The sequence below is a fragment of the Syngnathus scovelli genome, chromosome 3 (genome assembly GCF_024217435.2).
Source record: "Syngnathus scovelli strain Florida chromosome 3, RoL_Ssco_1.2, whole genome shotgun sequence".
NCBI lineage: Eukaryota > Metazoa > Chordata > Actinopteri > Syngnathiformes > Syngnathidae > Syngnathus > Syngnathus scovelli.
The window spans coordinates 21814170-21836919 of record NC_090849.1 but is presented as its reverse complement, the minus strand read 5'-3'; the positions used below and the strand labels follow the sequence as shown (position 1 = coordinate 21836919).

Below are 22750 nucleotides of genomic sequence, written 5' to 3'. Positions count from 1 at the left end.
TGTGTTTGGTCACAGCACGTTATGTACAGGGTTAAGAAACATCCACTTTGATTTATAACATTTGTGGACTTTGAGCGATTTTCTCAACGATGCTTTTTATGCTCGGTCATACCCGGAAACGCGACCATTTCCCCTTATCTTTATTTAACATTGTCAACGTTTACATAAACAAAATAGGCAAACATACATAGAAAACCAAAGTAAAGGAAAAATAACCAAATAAAATAAATAAAATTACGACTTAAAATTGACAAGAATGAACGACCATTTCCCTTTTTCGTTAACTGCGTATATTGAAACATGACGTTTTAATTTGATGCTACAGCTCTTTCCGGAGAAGCGCGCGCGCTCTTTTTGGAACCGCAATTTTTGAATAATATGGAAATAACCGCAATTAATTCCAAGTTCCTGTTTTTTTATATTACAATTTTAAATTAACAACAGGATGCGTTTCAAAACCCAAGCGTCGCTCAGTGTAGGGGTAACTACGAGCAACAGCAATCAAACCTCTGCCAATCACCGAGCCTGACTCTTGAAATTACCCAATCAGAATGCGCATATGTTATACCGCACAACCAATCAGAAGGCGACCGTTTGTCGCTCCAAACATTGTTCCGTAGTTATTCGTAGTCGCTTTTACATTTGGAAAAATCACTTAAATAGTCCGGTAGTGATGCTTTTTTATTTAAAAAAATAATATCGGAGGTTGTTTCTTTTGGTAAAACGTGTAAATGACGTTGAGTTTTTTTTACATTGGGCAACAATGAGAACGAGACATTCTCCTCCTCCCGTACACGTCCATGTAGTGGAGAGCACACCGGTGCACGTTCACATGAGAAGGAGTCCCATCAGGACCTCGCAGGTGAATACTCGTACAACATACCTCGATTTTTTTCGACAAATTTGTTTTCTTTATCACACAAAGTTGCATTAAGGTATAGTTTGTTAATGCACAAACCATGTAGTCTATATGGTTCTTCAATCCTGGGGGACCCCGAGGACCAGGGTTGACCCCTGGTCTAGACTATTACTGTAGATGAACATGGTACTCATAGATTAGACCATGGACTTGGATCAGCAATTACTCTCCTAAACTGTGGTTTTATTTGTTGTGCAGGAGAGGAGTAGCGATGTTCAGCCAAGAGGGGATCGTGGGAGATCTACCGGTCGAGCCCCTTGGATCCCTCCCGGGATCTCATCTTGCAGACGAGAGCAGGTCGCTATTTTATTTTGTGTAAACATTGGCATATTGTATGATGTTTGTCTTATTTATCTTTTATTTTCAGAGAAGTCGAGTGCAATCAGATAATGTCCGGCGGGAAAGTGATGAGCAAGACGATGACACCACGATACTGAGGAAGAACCTCAGCCTGCTGCTCAAAGAGCAAGGAAACAGCCAGCGTTCAAACAAGTAACATGCAAGAAAGAAAACACCCACTTACTCGAGTCAAGTCAAATTTATTTATACAGCCCTTAATCACAGAAACATCTCAAAGGGCTTCACATACCCACAATTGACAATTATTATCTTGACTGTTGGAGAATTAACCTGCTAGATTATTACTTTTTTTTATTTTAATAATACAAGTACGTAATAGAAGTGTGCTAGCTCTGGACGAGTTTTTGTCTGCATGTCAGAGGACAGGTCCCACCCTCGGAGATGGAGGTCCTGCTGCGGGCCCTGGTGGAGGCGGAAGTGGATGGCGTGGCGGTAGCCAATCAACTTGCCTCTTTCAAGGAAACCCTGGATGGCCTAGCTAAGGTAATTTGTCATCTGGGTTGTACATGGCAGTTGACCTTTTCATCTTGACATACTTCCAGGTGTCACTAGCAAATTGTATTTGATCAAGGTAGAGTCATTGAGAAAACAGGAGAAACACCTTGAATAATAATTTCACTCGTTCAAAAATGTGACTTCCAAATTTAAAATATCTTCTGAGTGTGGGATCATAATTTAACTTTCTGCCACCCGAAAGTATCTTGGCACCTTTTGTTTACAAACACTTTGGAAAGGTCTATATGTGGGTGGTGGCAGCTGACACTAACAAGATGGAGGTGGACTTCGCAGGACAAGCGTCCGTCCAAGCTTCAGATGTCCACACTCGCACGGCATCGTCAGCTTCTCATGGAGAGGATGGAGATTTTTGACAACACCAATCACAGCCTCAGGGACCTCCTCAGAGACTGGAGCCATCAGCAGGTACAAGCAGTGCTGGAAAGGACCATGGGTGTCAAACTCAAGGCCCGGGGACCAAATACGACCCGCCACATCATTTTATGTGGCCCGCCAAGACAAATTGCGCAATGACGCCATGTGTCAATACTAAAATGACAAATTTTGAAAAATAGAGAAGTTGCTAGCAATTTTTAGCACGTTCATCTTTTGAAAACAGTTTTTACTAGTCTGTGGTTTGAAAACTATTTGACACCCCTGGATATGCTATCCTATTGCAAGACATGACAAAATTATGATAAACTATTTTTTTGTGATTCATTCAAGTCTTATGCTTGGACAAGACTTGCATGAGTACAGTACTACTGTTGCGTTTTCGTTCTCTTTTCAGCAGAGCGAAGCAGAGAGACGCTCTGACGAGAACGAAGCCTTCAAGAGGAGGCTGGCCGAAGTTGAGGCTGAGAATATAGTGAGCATCTATCACGATAACCATAACACAATCACAACTTTAATAACCATCACGACCATTTGTTGGATGGAATTTGTTAACAGAATAGATTTTTGGATGTTTTTGTGTTTTCCAGAAACTTGTGGCCAAGCTTTGCAGCAAGGAGAAAGAAGCTTCCCAGCTTACAGAGTCTTTGGAATTTGAGAAGGTGGGCAACTGCTGCAACTTAGCATGTCCCACATCGCTATGGTTTCCCCTTTTTTTTTTTTTTTTTGCAAATGCTGTTGTATATTTCAGATCTGACAAACAGCCTTCATAAATAAAAATAGAAGAAAAATTCTTACATTTCAACGGCTCTGCTGAATTACTAGTTACAAATATACAATCAATTCCGCAGCTCGTGTTTATTTCTCTCTGTCTTCCATGTCAGGACCACGCCAAGACTACAGAGGAGCTTTCTAGAATCTTGTCGTCTACTCGAGACCATTTGGAATCTCAGCTGAGTCGACTACAGGCAGAAAAAGTCACAATGGCCGCTCAGCTGCAGGTCCACTTTGCATTCAAATTTGACATATTAATTAATCTGAATTTAGATCTGGTTACAGACCTGACAAGACTAGAATAGGCTATGCTAATTCAACTAACCTACCCCGTCCTAGACTATGACAGCGTAAACTGTGTGACAAAAACTAAACCCTGTCTAAATCAGTGTCTGCAGCAGACTTACGAGCAACGACGGGAAAACGACGACGAGGCGGCCCTGGCGTTGCTCACCCGCCACGCCGAGCGGGCCGAAGAGACGTCCAGGCAGATGGCAGCCAGACTTCAGGAGAAGGTACACAAAACGAGGTGACTCGACTACGGTAGACCGGAGAGACTACAGGAGAGGGTACTTGATGAAAAAATGGGAATGACCTCAGAAGGAAAGAACCGCCTGTTGTTGTTGAAGGAGTCCCAGTTGGCGCAAGCGTTGTCCACGTGTAGCGAGCTACGCCTGCGCATCTCCAAGGAGGCCACGGCCAGAAGTCAGCTGGAGGACAACGTGGCTGCGCTTCAATTGTGAGTACAACGTCAGGCCATGTTTTATTGGACCATCCAACATGTCCAGACTATGTTGGGCTACATTATTAAGCTAGGCTATATTGAAGTAGGAATTCGTTTTAAAGATGACACGAGGCGAGACTGTGTCTTTTTCCAGGCAGGTGAGCGAGTGGAACGCTCAGCACCACGTGGCTGACGAACGGAGTCGCGGCGAAAGAGAGGAGCTCCTTAACCAACTCCATCATCTAAGCGCCCAGAACACCGCCTTGACGTTAGACAAAGAGTCTTTGCAGGTATAGGACATCGCAATCAATCGTAGCAAGTTCCGTAAGTGAGCGGTTGGGTTTTCTTTTCAAGGCGCAGCTGACATCCAGCGAGGAGAAACTGCAAGTCGCTGAAGAGGAAACACTGCAGCTTAGGACGTCGTATAATAAACGGGAAGCCATGTTGGACAAATACAAGAGAAAGGTACGCTACATTGAACTGTCCATCACAAGCATGTTAGCATGTAGCTAACATAAGCTAAAGAATGGAGTATCTATCACAACCTCTGACAAAATAGATTTAAACTGTCACTGGGCCAAACTGGATGCTTTGTCGGCCAGGCTCAGCAGGCAGATCTGGAGCGTGAGGAGCAACGTCTGAAGATGAACGAGGCCCACCTGAAGGTTCAGGAGGCTACGGCCGCACGGGAGCGGGAGCATGAGCAGCTGAAGAAGGAGCTGGTACGCTTGCGACAGCTAGAAACGCTTCCCGAGCGCCTGCGCCGCAGTGAGCATCAGCTGGCGCAGGCGCAGCAGGAGGCCGACGCTCACCAGAGGAGGAACCTGGAGCACAACACCACCCTTGCTGAAGTCAGACACAAGGTAGCGTCACTTAAGATTTATCTGTCTTATTTTGGACTTTCTAGATCTTCCTGTGGCTGATCTGTGGATGTCGAGATTTTTAATTGGGTGCTTCAGATCTGGATGTCAAAACAATTTCTTTGGATTTAGATGGTGTACATGTAGTTTTTTTTTCCATCTGTGTTGTTTTTAAGGTGGAACAACAAGGTTCTCAACTTGAGGCGTTCCAGCGTAGGAACATGCTGCTCCTGGAGGAGAACAACGTCCTCAAAGAGAAGATAGTCAACCTGGAAAGGTAGCAGCAACTTGCTACTGCCATTTCCCATCACCATCTGATACCTTTCAAGTCCTTCAGAATCTCTGGATCCTACCGTTTACTTTCAGCTAATAATTAATTAGCTACATTAGCGTACCAACATTAATTTAGTACCAGCACATCTCCTCCTGATTCCAGTATGGAGAAAAAAAAGATTAAAAACAAAAAATGGTGTATGTCTGCAGGAAGCTGGAGTCCATGCGTGTGGAGAACAAGGAGATGTGCGAGGCGCTCACCCTGAAGGAGGTCAGCGTGCTTAGCGTGGAGCAACAGCTAGATCAGAAAAGCCGCGAGAACGCCGTCCTGGCCCAGCAGCTGCAGCAAACCCTGGATGACGCCCAGCAGCAGGCCCGCCAAAGCGTGGAGAGAGTCCTGGACAAGGAGCGCAGGTCACAGTCCAAAGCCCTGGACCTGCAAGAACAACTGAGTCGGGCCGAGGCCCAGCTCAGTCAGCTGCATCGCAGCAAGGAAGAGGTGACCTTGACACTCGTGATCCACAATGTCATATAAAAGTATCGGTAGTTGACCCAGTTGTCAAGCTAGTTAACTGTTTAATTAGGGGTAGTTGTCAAGATCATTTTCAAAATCATTCTGCAGATGGAGCGTCGCTTCCAGAACCAGCTAAAGAACCTGAAGGAGCGTCTGGACCAGTCGGACCAGACCAACCGCAGCCTGCAGAACTATGTGCGGTTCCTTAAGACCTCCTACGGGAATGTCTTCGGAGAGCCTTTCCTCCCGAGCTGACGGCAAAAACTTCCACTCGACTTCTCCTCTTTGCTCTCAAGCACAAATAAACGTGTTTGGACGTGCCACACTATTTCATTTGCTGTGATTTCCTTCCAAACTTTTGAAGTTGATCCACAGGAACTGAGTGATGATTGGATGGAGGTGCTGAGGAGAAAAAGACCAATCAGAGGTGCGTTTGTGCTTATTTAGTTCAATTGTGTTCTATTTTGGTTTTGATGAACTTATTTTGTGTAACTCAAAGTTAACACAAGAGCCAACAATACAAAATAATCGAATAAAATCACAGCAAATCACTTTTTTTGTCTTCATTGCAAGTCCATGCACGAATCTTGTATTTCAAGCACATTTGATTGAATTTTTAAATGTTTTTATTTCTTTCAGACAAACACCATCTGAAGAAGTCACCATCCTGCATCCCGGAAGCGCAACACAAGAATAAGTTAACACTTTTTCTTCTTTTTTTTTTTTTTTGTGACCCATTAAGGGAAACATTCACAACAGGGTCATTCAGATTATCAGTAAAAACCCATTGCATACTGCATTAAATATTGCCCGTGGCTGCAATATTGCAAAACGGCAGGATCACATGAGCGTCCAACAGTCCCCGCAGTTTCTTTTGATGAACGATACAGTTATCGTGATGATTGTGAGAGTCCATCGTGGTTGCGTGTGGCCGACTCCATGCGCCGGTACCACGGCTTCACTTTCGTGTTGGCCATCATGTCGTCGAAGGCCTGCAGGCCTTCCATGACACGCAGGACGCCAAACACAGCCTGCCAGAGATGAGCAAGCGGCAAAAGTACAGTGAGATTATCGATTTATTCGTTTTTATGGGTTTTGATAATATGCAGTGAACGCCGTTTAGAGAAAATCCTGTCATATGGCAAAAATTAAATCGACTAATCGACAACTAAATGGTTATTAAATCAATCAACTATTGTGATTCATTCAATGAATCAAAGTAGAAAATAGTAAAGTAAAAATCAGGCCTGCATCTAAATTGTGTTGTTATTTTTTTTAATTAATGAATCAGATTTTCACCGTCTGGAACATAACGTGGATTGACTAATCTGTCAGGTGTGGTTGCAGACGGTATTGCCGCGTTTGCTCACCAAGTCGGCCAGGTTGGGCTGCTCTCCGCCCATGAACTTCCTCTTCTTGCCGATGGCCGCCACCCAGTTGTTAACAGCTTTGTACAGGTCCTGACGCACGTCGTCTTGGAGGTTGTGCCTGCGATTAAAGCATTCGTTATCACTGGTGATGAAAACGGATGAACACAGCAGTTGACACAAAATCCTAACCTATAAATTTTGCAGATTAATAATATTAATCAGGCCGGTAGAGCTCATCAACTGATCCCCGATTGCGAGCGGCTCACTCACCGGCTCTTGAGGCGTTTAGCGATGACAAACATGGCAGCGGCGCCGACGTACTTGGCGAACCATCCCTCCAGGGTTCCGAACTTGCCTTCGCGGACGATATAGTCGAAAGAGGCCAGGGCTTCGCCGGTACTGCGGTAGACGTTGGGTGAGATCAGGTGTACCAGCCAATCGTCGGCCCACTGCCGCCACTTCATCTCCTCCCTGAAACAAAAATCATGTTTGTTTTTTCTCGTCATGCTAAGAGCGCAAATCAAAAAGATGACCCGTAAACCAGCAACTGCTAGATGTAGTGTTTCTTTCATAAAAGCTGAATGACAAGTTAGCTTAGCATTGCTAGCTAGCCCGGCGCCACTTGTTTTACTTCTGACTGCCTTTGTCGGGGTAGACGGCGGCCGTCTCGTCCTGGCTGAGCATCAGCCAATACTTGTTGTTGTACTCCGTCACCTCCTTGCCGCTGTCGTTCACAGACTTCATCTCCGGGTAACAGCGCAAAATGTCAGACAAGCTGGAACCCCTGGAGGGAGGAAAAAAAAAAGTTAAATGTGACAAACTAGCTTTGGGATGTCATGTTGGGGTCGGATTGGTTTAGCCAAGGTTATTGAGGTAATTGTCAAGATGGTCTTTAAGGTAGTAGTTGTTCAAAGAGTTGTAAGATTTGTTACGCTGGTTATTAAGGTTGTTAAGATGTTGGTGAAGGTAATTATTATGGTAGTTGTTCAGATATTTACTTTCAAGGAAGATCAACACAGCTAGGCTCTTTTCGTTCAACAAAGTTCAATCAGAGAAAAGTGGTACCACGACGGTGGTTAGCAACTAGCTTTGTTAACCAGGCGCTCATCAATGTAATATGGTCGTCGTCAAGCTAGTTACTGAAGTCGTCAAGAGAATTGTTCCGTTATTAACAGGTAGCTGTTAATGTATTTGTCGAGTTAATCCACAAGAGTGTTTAAAGTAATGTAAAGATAGTTGTCAAGGTATTTAATAATACAATCGTTAATGTTGTCATCAAGGCGGTTAATAGAGTTGTCGTCATGGCAGTTGTCAAAATGTGTGCTCACTTGCTGACTACGTAGCTCTTGAGTGAGCTGATGATGACCGACGAGTCGTTCAGTTGCTGCAGTTGGATTCGTAAAGAAAAAGCAGACGTCATAGACAAATCAAAACCACTCCAGATAGTTGCGGGTTAAGCGTTACCAGGTGCTCGTCCACCATGAGGATGGGAACCTTCCGGTAGGCTGACCACTTGATCTCCCGCCGCATGACGGGGTTCACCTCTACCACGTGGTAAGCCAGGCCGTGGTAGTCCAGGAAGGCTCGCACTTTGCTGCAGAACGGACACGTTTGGTACTGGTACAGTGTCAGGGACAGAGAAGCCGACGTCGAAGGTGTGGAGGGCGCCTGAGACACACGTAGAGGTTGTTGGCATTAATTCGCGATGGCGACTCAGTCAATTGTTTTTCTTATTTTAGTTTGAAGGATTTTAAAACAGTTCCACTTTAAGTGTCATTTCAAAAAAGATCATTTTTTCCACTTTCTGGTCAGAAACTGTCGTTTTTGGTGAACTGATATGTTCTGATGATGATTATTAAAGAATGAAAAATGCAGATAGGGCTGGGCAATCATCCAATATCAATATGCAGTGCAAACCTGCCATTGTCTTTTTTTTTTATCTTAGTCCTATATTGCGAATCAATGGGAAAAGTTAATAAACCCACAAATACAAATAGTAAAAAAAATAAAAAAAATCACAAACACCATTTTGTGCTGGTTTCTCCTTTCTCTGTAACTTTTTGGTAATCATATTCAAGTTTCATCCTGCGGTCTGCCATGCAAGGCAACCTTCCCCTTCCTCAAGCATGTCACCTGGGCTTGTTCTTGGGCTAGTTGTCGCTGCTGTGCCCAGTAAAGCTTAACGGTATGGTAGATCCCCACACCGCCGCCGAGGAGGAAGGCGCAGCCCAGAGCACGGCTTCCTCCAGCCCCCAGAGACCATGGCAGTCCTGAGCGAGTTCCTGTCCCACCACCGCCGTAGTAGGACCTGCGGGGCATACGGCAAGCCGAGAAGGGGACGCCGGTGCCGGGTCGGCGGAGCGCAGAACTCTCCAGAATCGTCCAACCGACCTTAGTCAGAGATCTTGCACAGGACGCCGCCATGTTAAATTGTTGACTTTACATAAAGTCCCAGAATGCACTGCAATCGAAATCCATACAAGTTGGGTTGTCGTCTCCCAGCCAAAGCTCCGCCCATCTGTGACATCATTGCGTATTTTACGCAGTTTTTTCACGTAACCGTCGGTACATTGAGACAATTATGCAACTAGTAGTGTGAATTAAACACTATATGCACAAAGGAACCAGACATATCGCAGTTCAGCACCCACGGATTCATAATTTTGTGGATTTATTTAAATTGCTCCACCGCACTTGTAGAATTTCCCCGCTTATTCAACAATGTTGATAATTTTGATAACCACTACATATACACATAAAAACATCCTTATCCCGTTTATTGACAGGATAAAGCGGTGCGTTCACTGCTACTCCGAATTTTCTAGACATTGTATGTACGCGCTCGGGCTTCGTGTGCGACGTTCACGAGCATCGTTAACGGTGGCTCCCTGTCACGAAAGCAGTGATTCGCCTCCGCCTTCCCCAGCATCCATTAAAGCATCCGCGGTCGCGGAGGCATCGCCGCATCCATTGGGGGCGACTACTCGTCAGCGGGGAAGATGACTACGACGGTGGTGATGATGATGGAGATTTGGTGTGGAGAACCAACGCAGGAGGACATCTTTTCCCCCCCGCCGCCGATGTCGTGTTGTTTTCGGATGACAGCGGGAGGAGACAAATAAACACCATCGCTTGCTCTTTAGCCAGCTAACGACGCTAAGCTATCCCTTTAGCTGTTTTTTTTTTTTTTACTTTTCGCCCCCCTCTCCAATGTGGAGACATGCTAGCGGCGAAGAGGACATTTAAACACGGTAGCTGTCGATTAGCATCACGGCTAAGCTAGTTAGCTCGCCCCCCTTTTCTTTCCGTGAGGATGCTAACCGAGGGCAGCAACTGACTGTCTGACTGGCCGAATGAAGGTGCGCCTCAACACACTCATGAAGGTCATGACAGCGAGAGAATGATCATGCTGGAAAAACAGGTAGGATGCGAAAAATGGTACATTTTGTTCCTGAAAGTACACCTGGGGCCAGGGCTCATTTGCATGTAGCACGTCACCATCACCTGTGACCGCTGACTCCTTTGAAAAAAAATATATTCTGTCACCTAATCATATTTTTTCCCCATGTATTTTCATGCAGAGACCCTGCTTAGTAGTTGTGAAAGTAGATCTGAAATTTATTGGTCTGCGATCGTTTCCGACAACAAATGGTTCTATCAGTCAAACCCCCTTTCACACAGAGATGCTACAAAATAATCACACCTAAAAGTAAATCGGCCTTTGCCTTGTACACACAGCCCAGCAGTTGTTTACATGGTGGTATTAGTCATGGATACCTTTTTCATAGAGATCTTGTGAAAAGCCGTAATTTGCTGTTCTTAGTTTTTCTGCACAGAACCCAGCAATGGCGCTGTCAGTCTAAACCCTTTTCACACAGAATTGCCCAAAAAATCACCACACCTAGAAGTAGATGGAATATTTGACTGACTTTGGCTTTTACACCAAACCTGATGATTGTTTGCAATGATACATGATGGTTTGAGTCGTGGATGCCTTTCTCAAAGAGATCTCGAAAAGTAGTCGTAAAAGTAGATCTGAAATTTGGTTTTTTACACAAAGCCCAGTGACGATTTCATCACTGCAAGGCAATGGCTGGTATTGCGCTGCATTCAAGTAAGGTTGGAAATCGGATTTATCCCGCTCGGTTTTTCACAGTTCTGACCTCAAAGCGTTGGAGGCAAATGTAAACAACAAAATGGCTGATTCCTACACATTGTTTTTCTCGTTCATTGCAACACACTTTGACCTTCTTTATAATTTCCCTAATTTATATGAATAAATCTATACCATATCTACAAACAATTTAATTCATTACACCAAATAACTTCATTTAAGTCACGTTGTCTAATAAGAAGTTATTTTGTAAGCAAAGTTTTGCCATTCATGGACTCCGTCCTCCGGAGGTCGCCATTGTTGTGTGACGTCACATTCTAGTCTGTCTAAGAACTCGGGGGTCCTTTTTTTTTCGACTTTGCAACTTGGACCTCCCGGTTCAGAAGTGCATTCTTCCAAGTTGGAAGTCAGAAAAGTTAAACTTCCCACTTTCCTCGAATGCAGCAGAAATCTCACCGAAGGCCGATCCAGCTTTCCACTGTTAAAAATTTCACACAGACAAAATCCTGCAACCCGGAGTCCGAAAATATGCTCGTCGACATCCAATTTGAGTGGTGCCAAGTCACTGGTTAGACTTCAATTGCACTAACTTTTGTGATTGGCATAAAAGTTGTATTAATATTTTTACTGCCAGTGAGTCCGCAGGCAGTGGTTACCGCTACTGCCGGTTGCGATGACAACAGCATTCATGTGTGGATCGTCCTCCGCGACACGGCTAGCATCATTACCACATGAATGGTAGCTCAATGGTCTCTTTGTTCCCACGTGCTGGCGTCAAACATGGCCGCCCACCGCCAGTGTCCAGGACCAAGAGAAGCAAAAGGCGGGCGAGGTGGTGACCCGTCGCCCCCATCAGACCAGCTGGCAACGTACTTGTGGAAAAAAAACCATACACACTGTGATACGCAAGTTTTCTGGAGGATATTTGAAAGCTTAAATTGAAACCCTAAGCTTGGCTTTGAAACCATAACCGAGGTGTCCTGATGCAAATAGCGAGGTATAACGCAGTTCATAAATCAGCTTGATTGTTTGGCCACACAAAGGGCAGCTTTCACACTCACTTCCTGCATTGCTGCAAAACGGGACAAATGCCAAATAACAACATGGTCACCTGATCCCCCAAAAAAATCGTCCTCACTTTACGCTTCACAAAACGCCTATAATTTGGATTCGATCAAAACGGACAATACTTTGTGTAAACAGGAAGTAGACCACGTCACCGCCGCCCCCCTTTTGATTGAATGGCGGTGAGGCGCCGTGGCAACAGAGGACAGCATTCCAGCAGGTGGCTAGGGGAGAGAGAGGGGAGAGAGAGACAGAGGGAGAGAGAGAGCGAGAGAAGCCATGAATGAGATGGAGGGAGGAGAAAGGGATTGAGGTAGCAACAAAGGGAGGTGGAGAGAAAAAAGGGAGACAGAGGGAGAGACTAGAGGAAGAGAGAAAGAGAAAAGAGTAGAAGAGCTGCAGCCCCCCCCCATCAGAACCCCCACTGCACAGAGGCAACGTGCGGCCGATGAGCGGACCCGGCACAAGTGGACCGGGTCTGGTAGAGCGAGACCGGCAGAGCGGTACTAGGGTGCGGTTGACGCAGCAACAATATGGAGGAGCGCTTCTACGTGCCGCGAGTGTTGGCGCAGCAGCCCGCCGCCATGATGGGCGTGTTACACCTGCCCACATACCTCGTGGACCACCTGGTGAGGGCGCCACCGCCGTTATGTTTATATGATAGCCACCTCGTTTACGAGGGTGTCAAGTAAGTAAGCACATTTGGTTCCTCGCACTTTTACATCTCAATCCTGGTTTGGTTGGCTGTCAAGGTTTCTAAGAAGGGTTTTGGTCAGATCTAGGCTTTCAAAACTTTGATCGGAATGTCAAATTAAGGTTTCAAGATCGGATTAGGATTTCAAATCAAGGGTTTCATCTTCAAGCAACTGTTAAGGTTTCAAAGGATGACTAGATCATCTTAAAAGTTTCAATTTAGGGATTCCAGACAGGATAAATTGGGGGTTGGGTTTGAATATTTTCAGACAGGTTTAGCTTTCAAAGTAAGGAAGGCCTCAATCCTGGGCGAAGCCTTCAAGTCAGGCTGAAGGTTTACGCAACACGTGGGTGATTTGTCTGTACCTGGTCGCGCCTTTGCCGCTCTCGTGTGCTGCATGCCGAAGAAGACGCGAGAATCTTCCCACACCCCGTTAGGGCTCGGCTTTCGTTTTTCGTCATCCTGGCGGTTAGCTCCCGGGCCAACAGGCTTCATCCTGGCAGAAGTTCTTTCAAGTCTCTGCAAGTTAATTTTTTCCCAGTGTTGTTCCTACGCTTGTTGACACAGCTGCAAAAGCAAACATGCGGCGAGAGCGAGCGTGTCCGCCTGGGCTTTTGCCCCACTTTTTAAGGAGGCGCCGCAGCAACAGCCGTGGGCAGGTGGCGGCCGACCTCCTTCGGGGTTCCGAGATGGGGAGCTGGAGCCGCTGGACTTGCGGACTGCTGGTCCGATCGGTGGGGAACTTTGACGGGAACGCAACACAGGTCGGGCTCGCTTTGGTAAAACGCGGAGAGATGTCCATGTTAGATCACAATTAAAAAAAAAAAAAAAAAAAAAAGGAGGGGGGGGGGTCCCCCAGTTTTAACTGGCTGTCAAATAAGTGTAAAAAGAAGTCACTTGTCACGTAGCACAACAGCAAGAGCAACAAAGTGTTCTTGGATTTGAACTACTGATCTGTTGTGTGTTTTTCACAACCTGGTTTAGCACACACGTGTTGCGTTTCAACGTGATTCCTTTAGTACACAAGTGAGAGTATTGCGCAATTCAAAATGGATTCTATTGACGATATCTACCGTTAATAATCTAATGAAAATATAGTTGTAGTTTTTGAAGTATGAGAATAAAGTCAGATTTATTCTCAAGAAACAAAAGGAGTCCCATTTTTTTTAAAGGGGAATCCAACTCAAAAGTTGTCTAGCTAATCCAGATTTGCCCAAAATGTACAAAGAACACATTGGCCACTTGAGATTTGCACACAATATAGTAAAAAAATATATATAATATGTTTCTGGGCACTGTCGGCCATAGTGGTTGAACCGACGAATCGCCATGTCAACTCAAGCACCGTGTAAATCCAATGATGATTATTATTAGTCATCAATTTTTGTATTTGTCGTCACCTTTTTGAACAGTTAGAATTGTGTTTTATGTTTTTGTTGCCATACTACCTGAAATGACCTATATATTTGTATTTTTAGTTTTGTATTTTGTATTATGTCATTTGTATAACTGTTTGATTATTTTGAGTCAGTTCAGGTTTAAATTTATAGCCAAAAATATCGCAAAAAAAAAAAAACATATTTACTAAACCAGCAATGGCTCTATTCCATCGTTTTCAACTAATATTACATTTTGTGTTCTTTCAAAATATAATTGCTTAAAGTATCTCATTTATTTAGCCATTAGGGGAAATAAACTGGTGCAAACATGTGGCACAATTGCAAGTCTTAGTGCACCGTACAGTGAAACTGCGAACGGCTCATTTAAATCAGTTAATTTAATTAAATAACTTACAAAAAGACCTAACGTCTGTTTAACGCGCAATTATATCATTAGCGTTAACGTTCCAAATCTCCGATGGCCGTGAAGACATCGTGCTTCTGTGGGCGTGGTTAAAGAAAATTCCCGTCTGAGTCACGATTCCCATAAACGCATCATCTTCATCGTCATCATCTTCATCCTTGTTGCCGAACGACAATAAACATCCGTCAGTCGCTTCCAAGCGAGCTAACCAATCCGCCCAAGATGTCGCTTTATCCGCGATGACGGCAGCCCTCTCTCCCGGCAGTCGCTGGGCTCCTATAGTTCGTTCGCGTCGGAGGCGGTATTGAGCTGGTCGAGATGTTCGAGTCGTCGTGGCGGGCGCGAGACGTGTGGGACGGGGTGAAGCTGGAGGTGTCCAACGGCTGCGGCTCGGTGGTGCTCCATAGTTTTACGCAGCTACACCCGGACCTTCCTCTACCGGAGGTGAGGCCCCGGGCTGGGGAGATGGTGCTGGACTCTTTTAAGAACCGCTTCTCAAAGTGTCAGAGTAGATACTGTTAAACGGTGTGAAATTTCATTATTTTAGTATTAAAGATGTATGATCATATTAATGGCTTTATGGTTAATTTAGTCTTTTATCCGCAGGTGTCTTGAAAGGCAATAAAAAGTACAAAACTTGCTGCACTAATTTCACAAATACTTAAAAGATCACTGCTTAAAAATAAGCATTTTTTTATTATTTATTAATGTTATCCAATTATTAACACGGGTGTTTTAAAATGCATGTTTGTTTGAATTCATTAGGTAGATGATAATGGGCTGCGATTTTGAAGTGCCTTTTATTTTTTTCTGTCTGTGCCTTTCATGAACTCTTTTCAAACTTCCGGTATTTTTGTGTGTTTGCCACTTCAGAGCTCGACGCAGGAGATTGGCGAAGAAGTGGAGGACGACGCCATCTTCACCATCACGCTGCGTAAGGTGCAACTGCACCACTCGTCCAGCAAAGGGCAGCGTTGGCTGGGGGTGGAGACGGACTCCGCCCTCAGTCTCTACGAGACGTGCAAGGTGCGAACCATCAAGGCGGGCACCCTGGAGAGGCTGGTGGAGTACATGGTCACGGCCTTCAAGGGCAAGGACTCCACCTACGTCACCATCTTCCTCTGCACTTACCGATCCTTTGCCACTGCCAAGCAGGTGCTCGACCTGCTGCTCAACAGGTATTAAGCTCGCTTCTATCCCTTATCAAACCATATTTGAGACCTTAAAGATATTAGAGTGGATCTTATTTAGAATTTATTTGCAAATATGTTTCCGGTTTCCTTTGTAGGTACGCCAGGCTCCAGAATGTTCCAGCGGCGACGGCGCATCGCGTCTGCCAGGACGACTGCACCGAGCTCAGAAAGTGAGGCTGTAGAAACATTTGTTGTCAAGAAGAGGTAGCATAGCATGCATGATGCTAACATGTTAGCATGTGTTTTGAAGCACGGTATCGTCCATCTTGGGTGCCTGGCTGGACCAGTACTCTGAGGACTTCTGGACTCCGCCAGGCTACGACTGCTTGCACCAGCTTTTGTCGTACCTCCACCTTCATTTCCCCGGTTCTGACCTTGAGCGTCGTGCCCGCAACCTGCTGGCGCATTTCCACAGACGGCAGCAGCGTGAGCCCGAAACCGAAGGTAAGAGAGCGGCAACGCCAGATTGGCCTGGGGTCGATGTAAACGTGTCACATGAGTTTGTGTTGTTTTGTCAGTAAGTTGAAGTCCGAGGCCGGCCTCTTGAAAGCAAGTTTGCCCTTGTCTTGAAATGCCTGCCCTTGCTTCAAACATGATATCTTCATCCTGTAATGTCAGGCGAACACTTGGGCTGCCCGTTCGCCACGCAGGAGGAGAGCGGCTTCGAGGACGAGCTGCCTACTTTCAGCTTCCTCTCCTTCGACCCCATCATGGTGGCCGAGCAATTCACGCTCATGGACGCGGTGAGCACATTTGGCAATATTACATCTTTGCGTGGGGGGGGGGTGATCAGAGATTTTACTGCAATGGGCCCAAATCTAAGACACTCAAGGTTTTTGTTTTCCGCAGGACCTGTTTAAGAAGGTGGTTCCATACCACTGCCTGGGCTGCATCTGGTCCCAGCGTGACAAGAAGGGCAAAGAGCACCTGGCGCCCACCATCCGCGCCACGGTGGCCCAGTTCAACTCGGTCACCAACTGCGTAATCAGCACCTGCCTCAGTAACGCCGCGCTCAAGCACAACCAGAGGGCTCGACTCCTGGAGAGGTGGATCGACGTGGCCCGGGTAAGGACGCCGTCCAGGCCTGCAGAGACACTGGCAAACGCATTGCAGACCACCCAAAAAAAAAAAGTGTTTTATGTCGGAAATGTGTTTTATTTATTCATTTTTGCTGCCTTTTTTTTTTTTTTGTGTGCGTCAACACTTTGCAGGAATGTCGTATCCTGAAGAACTTCTCGTCCTTGCGAGCCATCCTTTCCGCCCTGCAGTGCAACGCCGTCCACCGCCTGAAGAGGACCTGGGAGGAAGTCTCTCGGTCCGTCCTCAGCCCCCCCCCACCCCTTATGGTTTGGTTTGTGTACACGCTTTTCAATCGCTTTTGTAACCACAGGGAGAGTTTCCGCACCTTTCGCGAGCTTTCCGAGATCTTCTCCGACGACAACAACTATTCACTCAGCCGGGAGCTGCTGGTGAAGGTGAGACGCCCGCTCGAGCATGGACGTGTGTGCTTGTGCGTGAGGGGGAACCCCTGTGACGTGAACGTGACGTGATGGTGGACCCGTCTGACGGGCGCAGATAAGGGCACGAGTGTCGGGAGACACCCTGGGGTGGGGCTGGGCTCTATCGGCCACCAGCAGCCTTATTGCATCGGAGTACTCGCCAAGTACCGATACTTCATAATTGGTCCTGACCCATGAAACCCATGAAACAGACGCTTAGCTCTTCTTTTGTCCAGACCTTTGTGTTTTTTTCATTTTTTTATCACACATTTATACATAACAAAACATAAGTTAAGATAATGACATTCACAGATCCTCCCCTCCAAAAATTGCCGGGAATCTATCCATTTTCCTCTGACACTCGAAATCCAGAAGTTATTTTTTAAACTGCTTTGTCATACTTAAACCATGCCACAGGCTTATTCTCACTTTTGTGCACAACTGTGGCAAAAATTATTCTGATGTCATGGGTTCCATTCCACTGAATGTTATCTAAATCCGAACACTAGGGGGCAGCTTGTAAAAGAGACCAGACAAAATAAATGACAAAGAAGAACATAGTCAACTAACAACTCTTTTTTTTTTTTTTGTGTTGTGGTTCCATCAGGAAGGAACGTCTAAGTTTGCGACTTTGGAGATGAATCCCAAACGAGCTCAGCGGAGACACCAGCAGCAGAGAGACCTGGTTGGTAAAGCACAGCACCATCTCATGGCACCATTATAAACATGCGCTTCCAGTCTCTGGGATTGAGTTTTGAACTGGGATTGTTCAGGGAGTGATGCAGGGCACAATTCCTTACCTGGGCACCTTCCTGACAGACCTGGTCATGATGGACACGGCCATGAAGGACTACACCGAGGTCAGTGTGCCCTCGCTGAGGCATGACATCTGTAAAGCGAATGTTTAACACTTACTTTGAAGAGGATTATGCCTTGAGATGCATTTTCCGTTGCAGAACACACACTTCAGACTTTAAAACGGTCCTTTACAAAATGTTTGATCAAATGTCATGTGCAAATGACATCTGTAAAGCTGGCATTCATTTTAGTCATGTTTTTTGCCTTTGTGTCTTCCAGGGTGGTCTGATCAACTTTGAAAAGAGACGAAAGGTGCGTTAGCTTAGTTTATCTTAGCTTAGCATGACACGTGTGAATGTGTTTTTGTCTTAGCGCGGTTGTTATGTAGTCCCGGTGTGGTTTTTTGTTGTTGTCATTTTTGATGCATTCAAAATGGCCGCCCTCCTCCGATTGCTAAGCACAGATTTTTCTGTCTAATTTGTGTTTGTGATTTGTACATACCTTTTATCATGATTTGAGCTGTTTATTTCTCTTTTTTTTCCAGGAGTTTGAAGTAATCGCGCAGATCAAATTACTGCAGCTGGCATCCAACAACTACAGCTTCACTCAAGACGCGCACTTCCGCGAGTGGTTCGCCTCCACCGAGAAGCTCAGCGAGGCCGAGAGGTAACCGGTAGCCGTTGGTAACGTCGCGTCGGGGCAGCCCGTCGGCGCGTCGTTGATTCCCTCCCTCCTTGTCCCGCAGCTACCAGCTGTCGTGCGACATCGAGCCGCTCTCCGAGTCGGCGGGCAACACGTTGCGAGCCAAGAAGAACGGAGGGATCATGAAACGATGGAGCGAGTGAGTTTGCGCCGTTAGGTTAGCCTCGAATTGAGGAAGACAACTTCGATAGCAAGTCCATGAGAAGTGCTTAGGTTTTAATTTTGTGCTGGAAGCCAAGTAAAGGCTTACAAATACGGTTTTAAGCTGAGGTTGGACTTTTAAATAAGAGATTCTAGCCGTGGTTAGAAGCTTCAGTTCGGTTTTCAAAGTTTGGGTTTCATTTCATTTGGGTTGCGTCTCTTACACGTGCAGTCGTCAGTTGGCCGAGGGCTCGTCCGGTTGCTCGGCGGCCGGAAGCGGTGGTGGCGCCGTGGGCTCCCACTCCAAGTCCTTTGAGCACGCCCACTTCCGACCATACCAAGGCGGCGACGGCGGCGACGCCCTCAGCGTCACCTCCGTCAGCTCCAGCGGCTCCGACCTAGAGGACGTCAATGCCAGCTTCCTCTCGGACTCGCCCGAGGGACACGAGAGGAAGGTGAGCCTTCCAGCACTGTAGCATTTTTTTTTTTATATTCGTCCTCCCAATTGGACTCATTCTAAGAAGAAATAATTATTCTTGGCTTTAGACGTCAACGCCTTCGGTGAAACTCTCCGTTTCCGCTCTGGGGAGAGAAGCTTCGGCCGCAGACACAACCTCCACGGTATCGCTCACTTGCACTTCCGACACCATTTTACCTTTGCGACGTCCTCGAAAGATAATTTTGCGATGTGACGTGCGCGTGGCAGTTCTGGGAGTGCACGTCGCTGTCGTCTCTGGACACGTCGGGCATGGGCTCCAGCTCGGGCTCGGCGTCGGGCTCCAGCACGGCGTCGTCGTCGTCGGTGTCGTCGGCGGCGGCGCTCTCGCTCTCTCTGTCGGCGGCGCGCTCGCACAAGCGCTCGGTGTCGGCCGTGTCCAACTACTCCACGCTGTCGCTGCCCCTCTACAACCAGCAGGTGGACGACTGCTGCATCATCCGCGTCAGCCTCGATGTGGAGAACGGGAACATGTACAAGAGCATCCTGGTAAATGGAGCACCTTCATGACATTGTTTATGATCTTGGTAGCGGAGGATTTTTGACAAACGGTGTTTGTCCTTTGGCACAGGTGACCAGCCAGGACAAGACGCCCGCCGTCATCCGCAAGGCGATGATCAAACACAATCTGGAGAGGGAAAAAACCGAAGACTACGAGCTGGTGCAGAAGATCTCAGAAGACAAAGGTACCTTAAGTTTACGACTAGCAACACAACTTCTCCCCCCGGTGGCAATTTTTGGAAGTGATCACGTCTGTCCTGCGTCCAGAGCTCCGCATTCCCGACAACGCCAACGTCTTCTACGCCATGAACTCCAGCGCCAACTACGACTTTGTGCTGAAGAAGCGCGGGCCGGCGCGACCCGTACGCGCCAAGACAGTGGCCAGCTCCACGCTGCCGCGCATGAAGCAGAAAGGACTGAAGATCGCCAAAGGCATTTTCTGAGAGCGCGAGAGAGCGCCACCAGAAGCACCTTAGCACTTAGTTTGACCTCGGGAAGCTCTGGACCTCATTTTGCGGGCCAAGCCAGGAAAGCCGTCGCACTTTGGATGCTTTTTTTTTTTTTTTTTTTCTTAAACAGCATCCTGGCCTTGTGTTGACGCATGGTCAAACAAACATTGTCCCATGGATAGGATGTCGTTGCACTTTTGAATTTTTTTTTTTTTTTTACAACATTCTAGTCCTTGATGATGACACATGGGCAAAGGGATGTTGTCCCCTGGGTAGGATCCAGATGTTTTTTTTTTTCACAGCAACCTGGCGATGCTCTGGATTGACATATGGATCTTGGGAGGGGATCTGGATGTTCCTCACGGTCATTGCGCTGACACGTGGGCAAAACAGATGACGTCTGGTGTGCCGGATGCCCCCACGCCCCCCCCCCACCCCTACTGCCAGTGTTCTGGATGCCCACCAGACAGACATTGGGCACAATGGAAACGTTGACAAATGGTCAAAGAGACCATGAGTTAAACGCCGCTTGACAACTTGTATGTGTGTCAGCTGTGCCGTGACGTTTTTGCTTTGTACAATTTTTGTTGTTGTTTCTCGGAAGATGGTGCTGTTGATTATCTTTCATTCAAGCGGTTCCATGATTTCATCCGCTGCCGTGGTTGGAAATAGAATGACATTTTGGGGAATTTTTCACTTCAGCCCTCAAGTCTTGTTGAGGCAATCCTCCTGTCGTTTATTTATTTTTATTTTATTTTTTTTCCAAATCTTTTTTACTAATAACTTTGCACTTGTGACAAAAGGCTCAGTGCTTGGCATAAATAACGTCAAGTTAGGTGTTTCTTAATCGGTATGAGAATATTTTTCATCATTTTGCTGATGATCACAATCAAAGGGCCTTTTAGAAAAGAAAAAAATATGAAAAGCAAGGACCTTTTTCCATGAACGTTCTCTGCTCCTCCCATTGACCACTTAGTTTCATGGTGTTCCACTTAAAATTTTAACTTTAATCTTGTTAGACTGAAGTTTTTCTTAAAACAAAATACTGTATATGGTTGTAAAATATTACACCCCCCTGGCCCCCAAATTCTGACCTGACTCATAAATAAATACGACTTTAATGTCGTAAGATTGACTTTTTTGCCCCTAAAAGTTTTCAGCCCTTTTGATATAAAAAGGATTACTTTGTTGTTAAAAAAATTATTTATTGTAAAAAATTTTTTACTTTGCTCATATAATATTATAACTATTTTTTTTCAACAAAAATGAAAAATTCTTTCTGGTACGATTGCTACTTTCCCGCCCCCAATGAACCTTCATTTAGTCTTGTGAAATTACGACTTGATTCAAAAAAATATAAGCGTGTTTCTACCCGTGTCCATTTTTTTTTTTCTCTCCAAACAATAAAATGCTGGTCTTTTTTTCTTAGTTCCAATTTTGTTTTCAAAACTTCATTCATGACAAAAATGGAAAATAAATTTCAAATAATTCCATTATATTCTGGAAAACAAAGTAAGACACACAAAGACAAAGAGAAAAAATGACTATGATAAAACTTTACCACTAGAACCTTTTCACTGGAAAGAATTTTCCTTTTTACCTGTTGGCTTGTAGTTATTTCTGCTGAGCACTGTACTACGTAAACGTTTACCTTTGGAAATGATGAAAAGAAAGTCTTGAGATAAGGCGCATCAGCGCTGAAGGAAATGACGTAGTTGAGTTCTTCCGACTCCACACAAAGGAACTTTGGAAATTGACGCTGGCTACCAAGCAAGACGGGAAATGTTGGGAAAGCAGCCAGGCGGAGAAAATGGCTTGAGCACCCAAGAATATTTTGTCATCTCTGTCTCAAAACAAAACATTTGCCTGTTGCCACTGCCGACATATTTGGATTTTTATTTTTTGCTTTTATTTGCGGCAAGTCTGGAGGAAGTCACTGCAAGCTTCATGTCGAGCACTGTGAACAACAATAAGTGTCAAACAAGTCATTTGCCTTTTAAGCCAGGAGCAAACCTTTGGATTTCTTCTTTTTTTTTTATTTTACTTTTTTTCCATCTTGCTTATGAACAAAGTTGTGAATTTACACGTGACGCATCAAGAAGCTTAGCGCCCTTTGACACGCTGCGGAAATAACTTTTGTCGCTTGTGTGTCGTAACACGACGTGACAATTTACATTTTACATTCTTGGTGTGTCACAATCACTTGTTACATGTCAAAACATGTAACATGACGCTTGACATTTACATGTTACACTGACATGACGTGACCTTTGACATGACAATACGTTGCGTTTACGTGACATTCAACTTGACATGACGCTTGGCAATTTCCCACGCCGCTGACGTAACACGACGTGTTAACATCTGCTCATGACGTGCCACTTGTGTGAGTGTGGAAAAGGCAAATTGTGTATTCCTTTGTGCAGCTGATGCTTCCGTGGTTTGTGTGTTGGCGCTTTGACATAACTTTTTTTGTGATGCTTGAGTGTGTGTGCGCGTGTGTTGTTGCATTCTGCTGTGCTCGGATGCCATATTTTTTGTTATTATAACTAAAAGACTGACAAACTTTTTTAAGTCTCTTCCTTTACTACTTTCATCATTCCAGCAGGACTA

At 45.6% G+C, this 22750-nt stretch overlaps 3 protein-coding genes and 1 long non-coding RNA gene across 11 annotated transcripts; 2 read left to right on the top strand and 2 right to left on the bottom strand.

Moving 5' to 3' along the window:
- Positions 1-68: 68 nt before the first annotated feature.
- Positions 69-5640, top strand: odf2b (outer dense fiber of sperm tails 2b). 4 transcript variants are annotated; one of them, XM_068650040.1, is made up of 16 exons: positions 69-862; positions 1118-1216; positions 1287-1411; positions 1639-1762; positions 2069-2200; positions 2568-2642; positions 2758-2829; positions 3052-3168; positions 3331-3456; positions 3571-3680; positions 3820-3955; positions 4020-4130; positions 4268-4528; positions 4702-4802; positions 5009-5297; positions 5421-5640. In XM_068650040.1, exons 1-16 carry the CDS (start codon positions 764-766, stop codon positions 5565-5567), a joined length of 2124 nt encoding a protein of 707 aa, XP_068506141.1. In that variant the 5' UTR covers positions 69-763; the 3' UTR covers positions 5568-5640. The 4 variants fall into 4 exon arrangements, with proteins under 4 accessions (XP_068506141.1, XP_068506143.1, XP_068506142.1 ...); XM_068650042.1 differs by having other exon boundaries at positions 71-862; positions 2565-2642; positions 3343-3456; XM_068650041.1 differs by having other exon boundaries at positions 71-862; positions 2565-2642; positions 3340-3456.
- Positions 5641-6017: 377 nt separating this feature from the next.
- Positions 6018-9155, bottom strand: ptgesl (prostaglandin E synthase 2-like). Its single transcript, XM_049763325.2, has 7 exons — positions 8816-9155; positions 8147-8350; positions 8011-8066; positions 7314-7466; positions 6953-7153; positions 6683-6800; positions 6018-6343 (listed from the first exon to the last, which is right to left on the bottom strand). Exons 1-7 carry the CDS (start codon positions 9104-9106, stop codon positions 6203-6205), a joined length of 1164 nt encoding a protein of 387 aa, XP_049619282.1. The 5' UTR covers positions 9107-9155; the 3' UTR covers positions 6018-6202.
- A 392-nt stretch (positions 9156-9547) lies between these two features.
- Positions 9548-22706, top strand: LOC125993996 (ral guanine nucleotide dissociation stimulator). 5 transcript variants are annotated; one of them, XM_049763120.2, is made up of 18 exons: positions 9548-10103; positions 15232-15536; positions 15647-15721; positions 15802-15995; positions 16170-16294; positions 16401-16616; positions 16763-16866; positions 16942-17026; positions 17658-17735; positions 17824-17910; positions 18128-18160; positions 18393-18514; positions 18594-18689; positions 18924-19146; positions 19238-19312; positions 19398-19676; positions 19759-19873; positions 19956-22706. In XM_049763120.2, the coding sequence occupies exons 1-18, from the start codon at positions 10083-10085 to the stop codon at positions 20129-20131; spliced, it is 2409 nt and encodes an 802-aa protein (XP_049619077.1). In that variant the 5' UTR covers positions 9548-10082; the 3' UTR covers positions 20132-22706. The 5 variants fall into 5 exon arrangements, with proteins under 5 accessions (XP_049619077.1, XP_049619076.1, XP_049619078.1 ...); XM_049763119.2 differs by lacking the exon at positions 9548-10103 and adding an exon at positions 11664-12490; XM_049763121.2 differs by lacking the exon at positions 9548-10103 and adding an exon at positions 13137-13319 and having other exon boundaries at positions 19605-19676.
- Positions 11157-13065, bottom strand: LOC137840119 (uncharacterized). The gene is made up of 2 exons (XR_011086572.1): positions 12921-13065; positions 11157-11668 (listed from the first exon to the last, which is right to left on the bottom strand). It is a non-coding gene; the product is annotated as an uncharacterized lncRNA (long non-coding RNA).
- Positions 22707-22750: the final 44 nt, after the last annotated feature.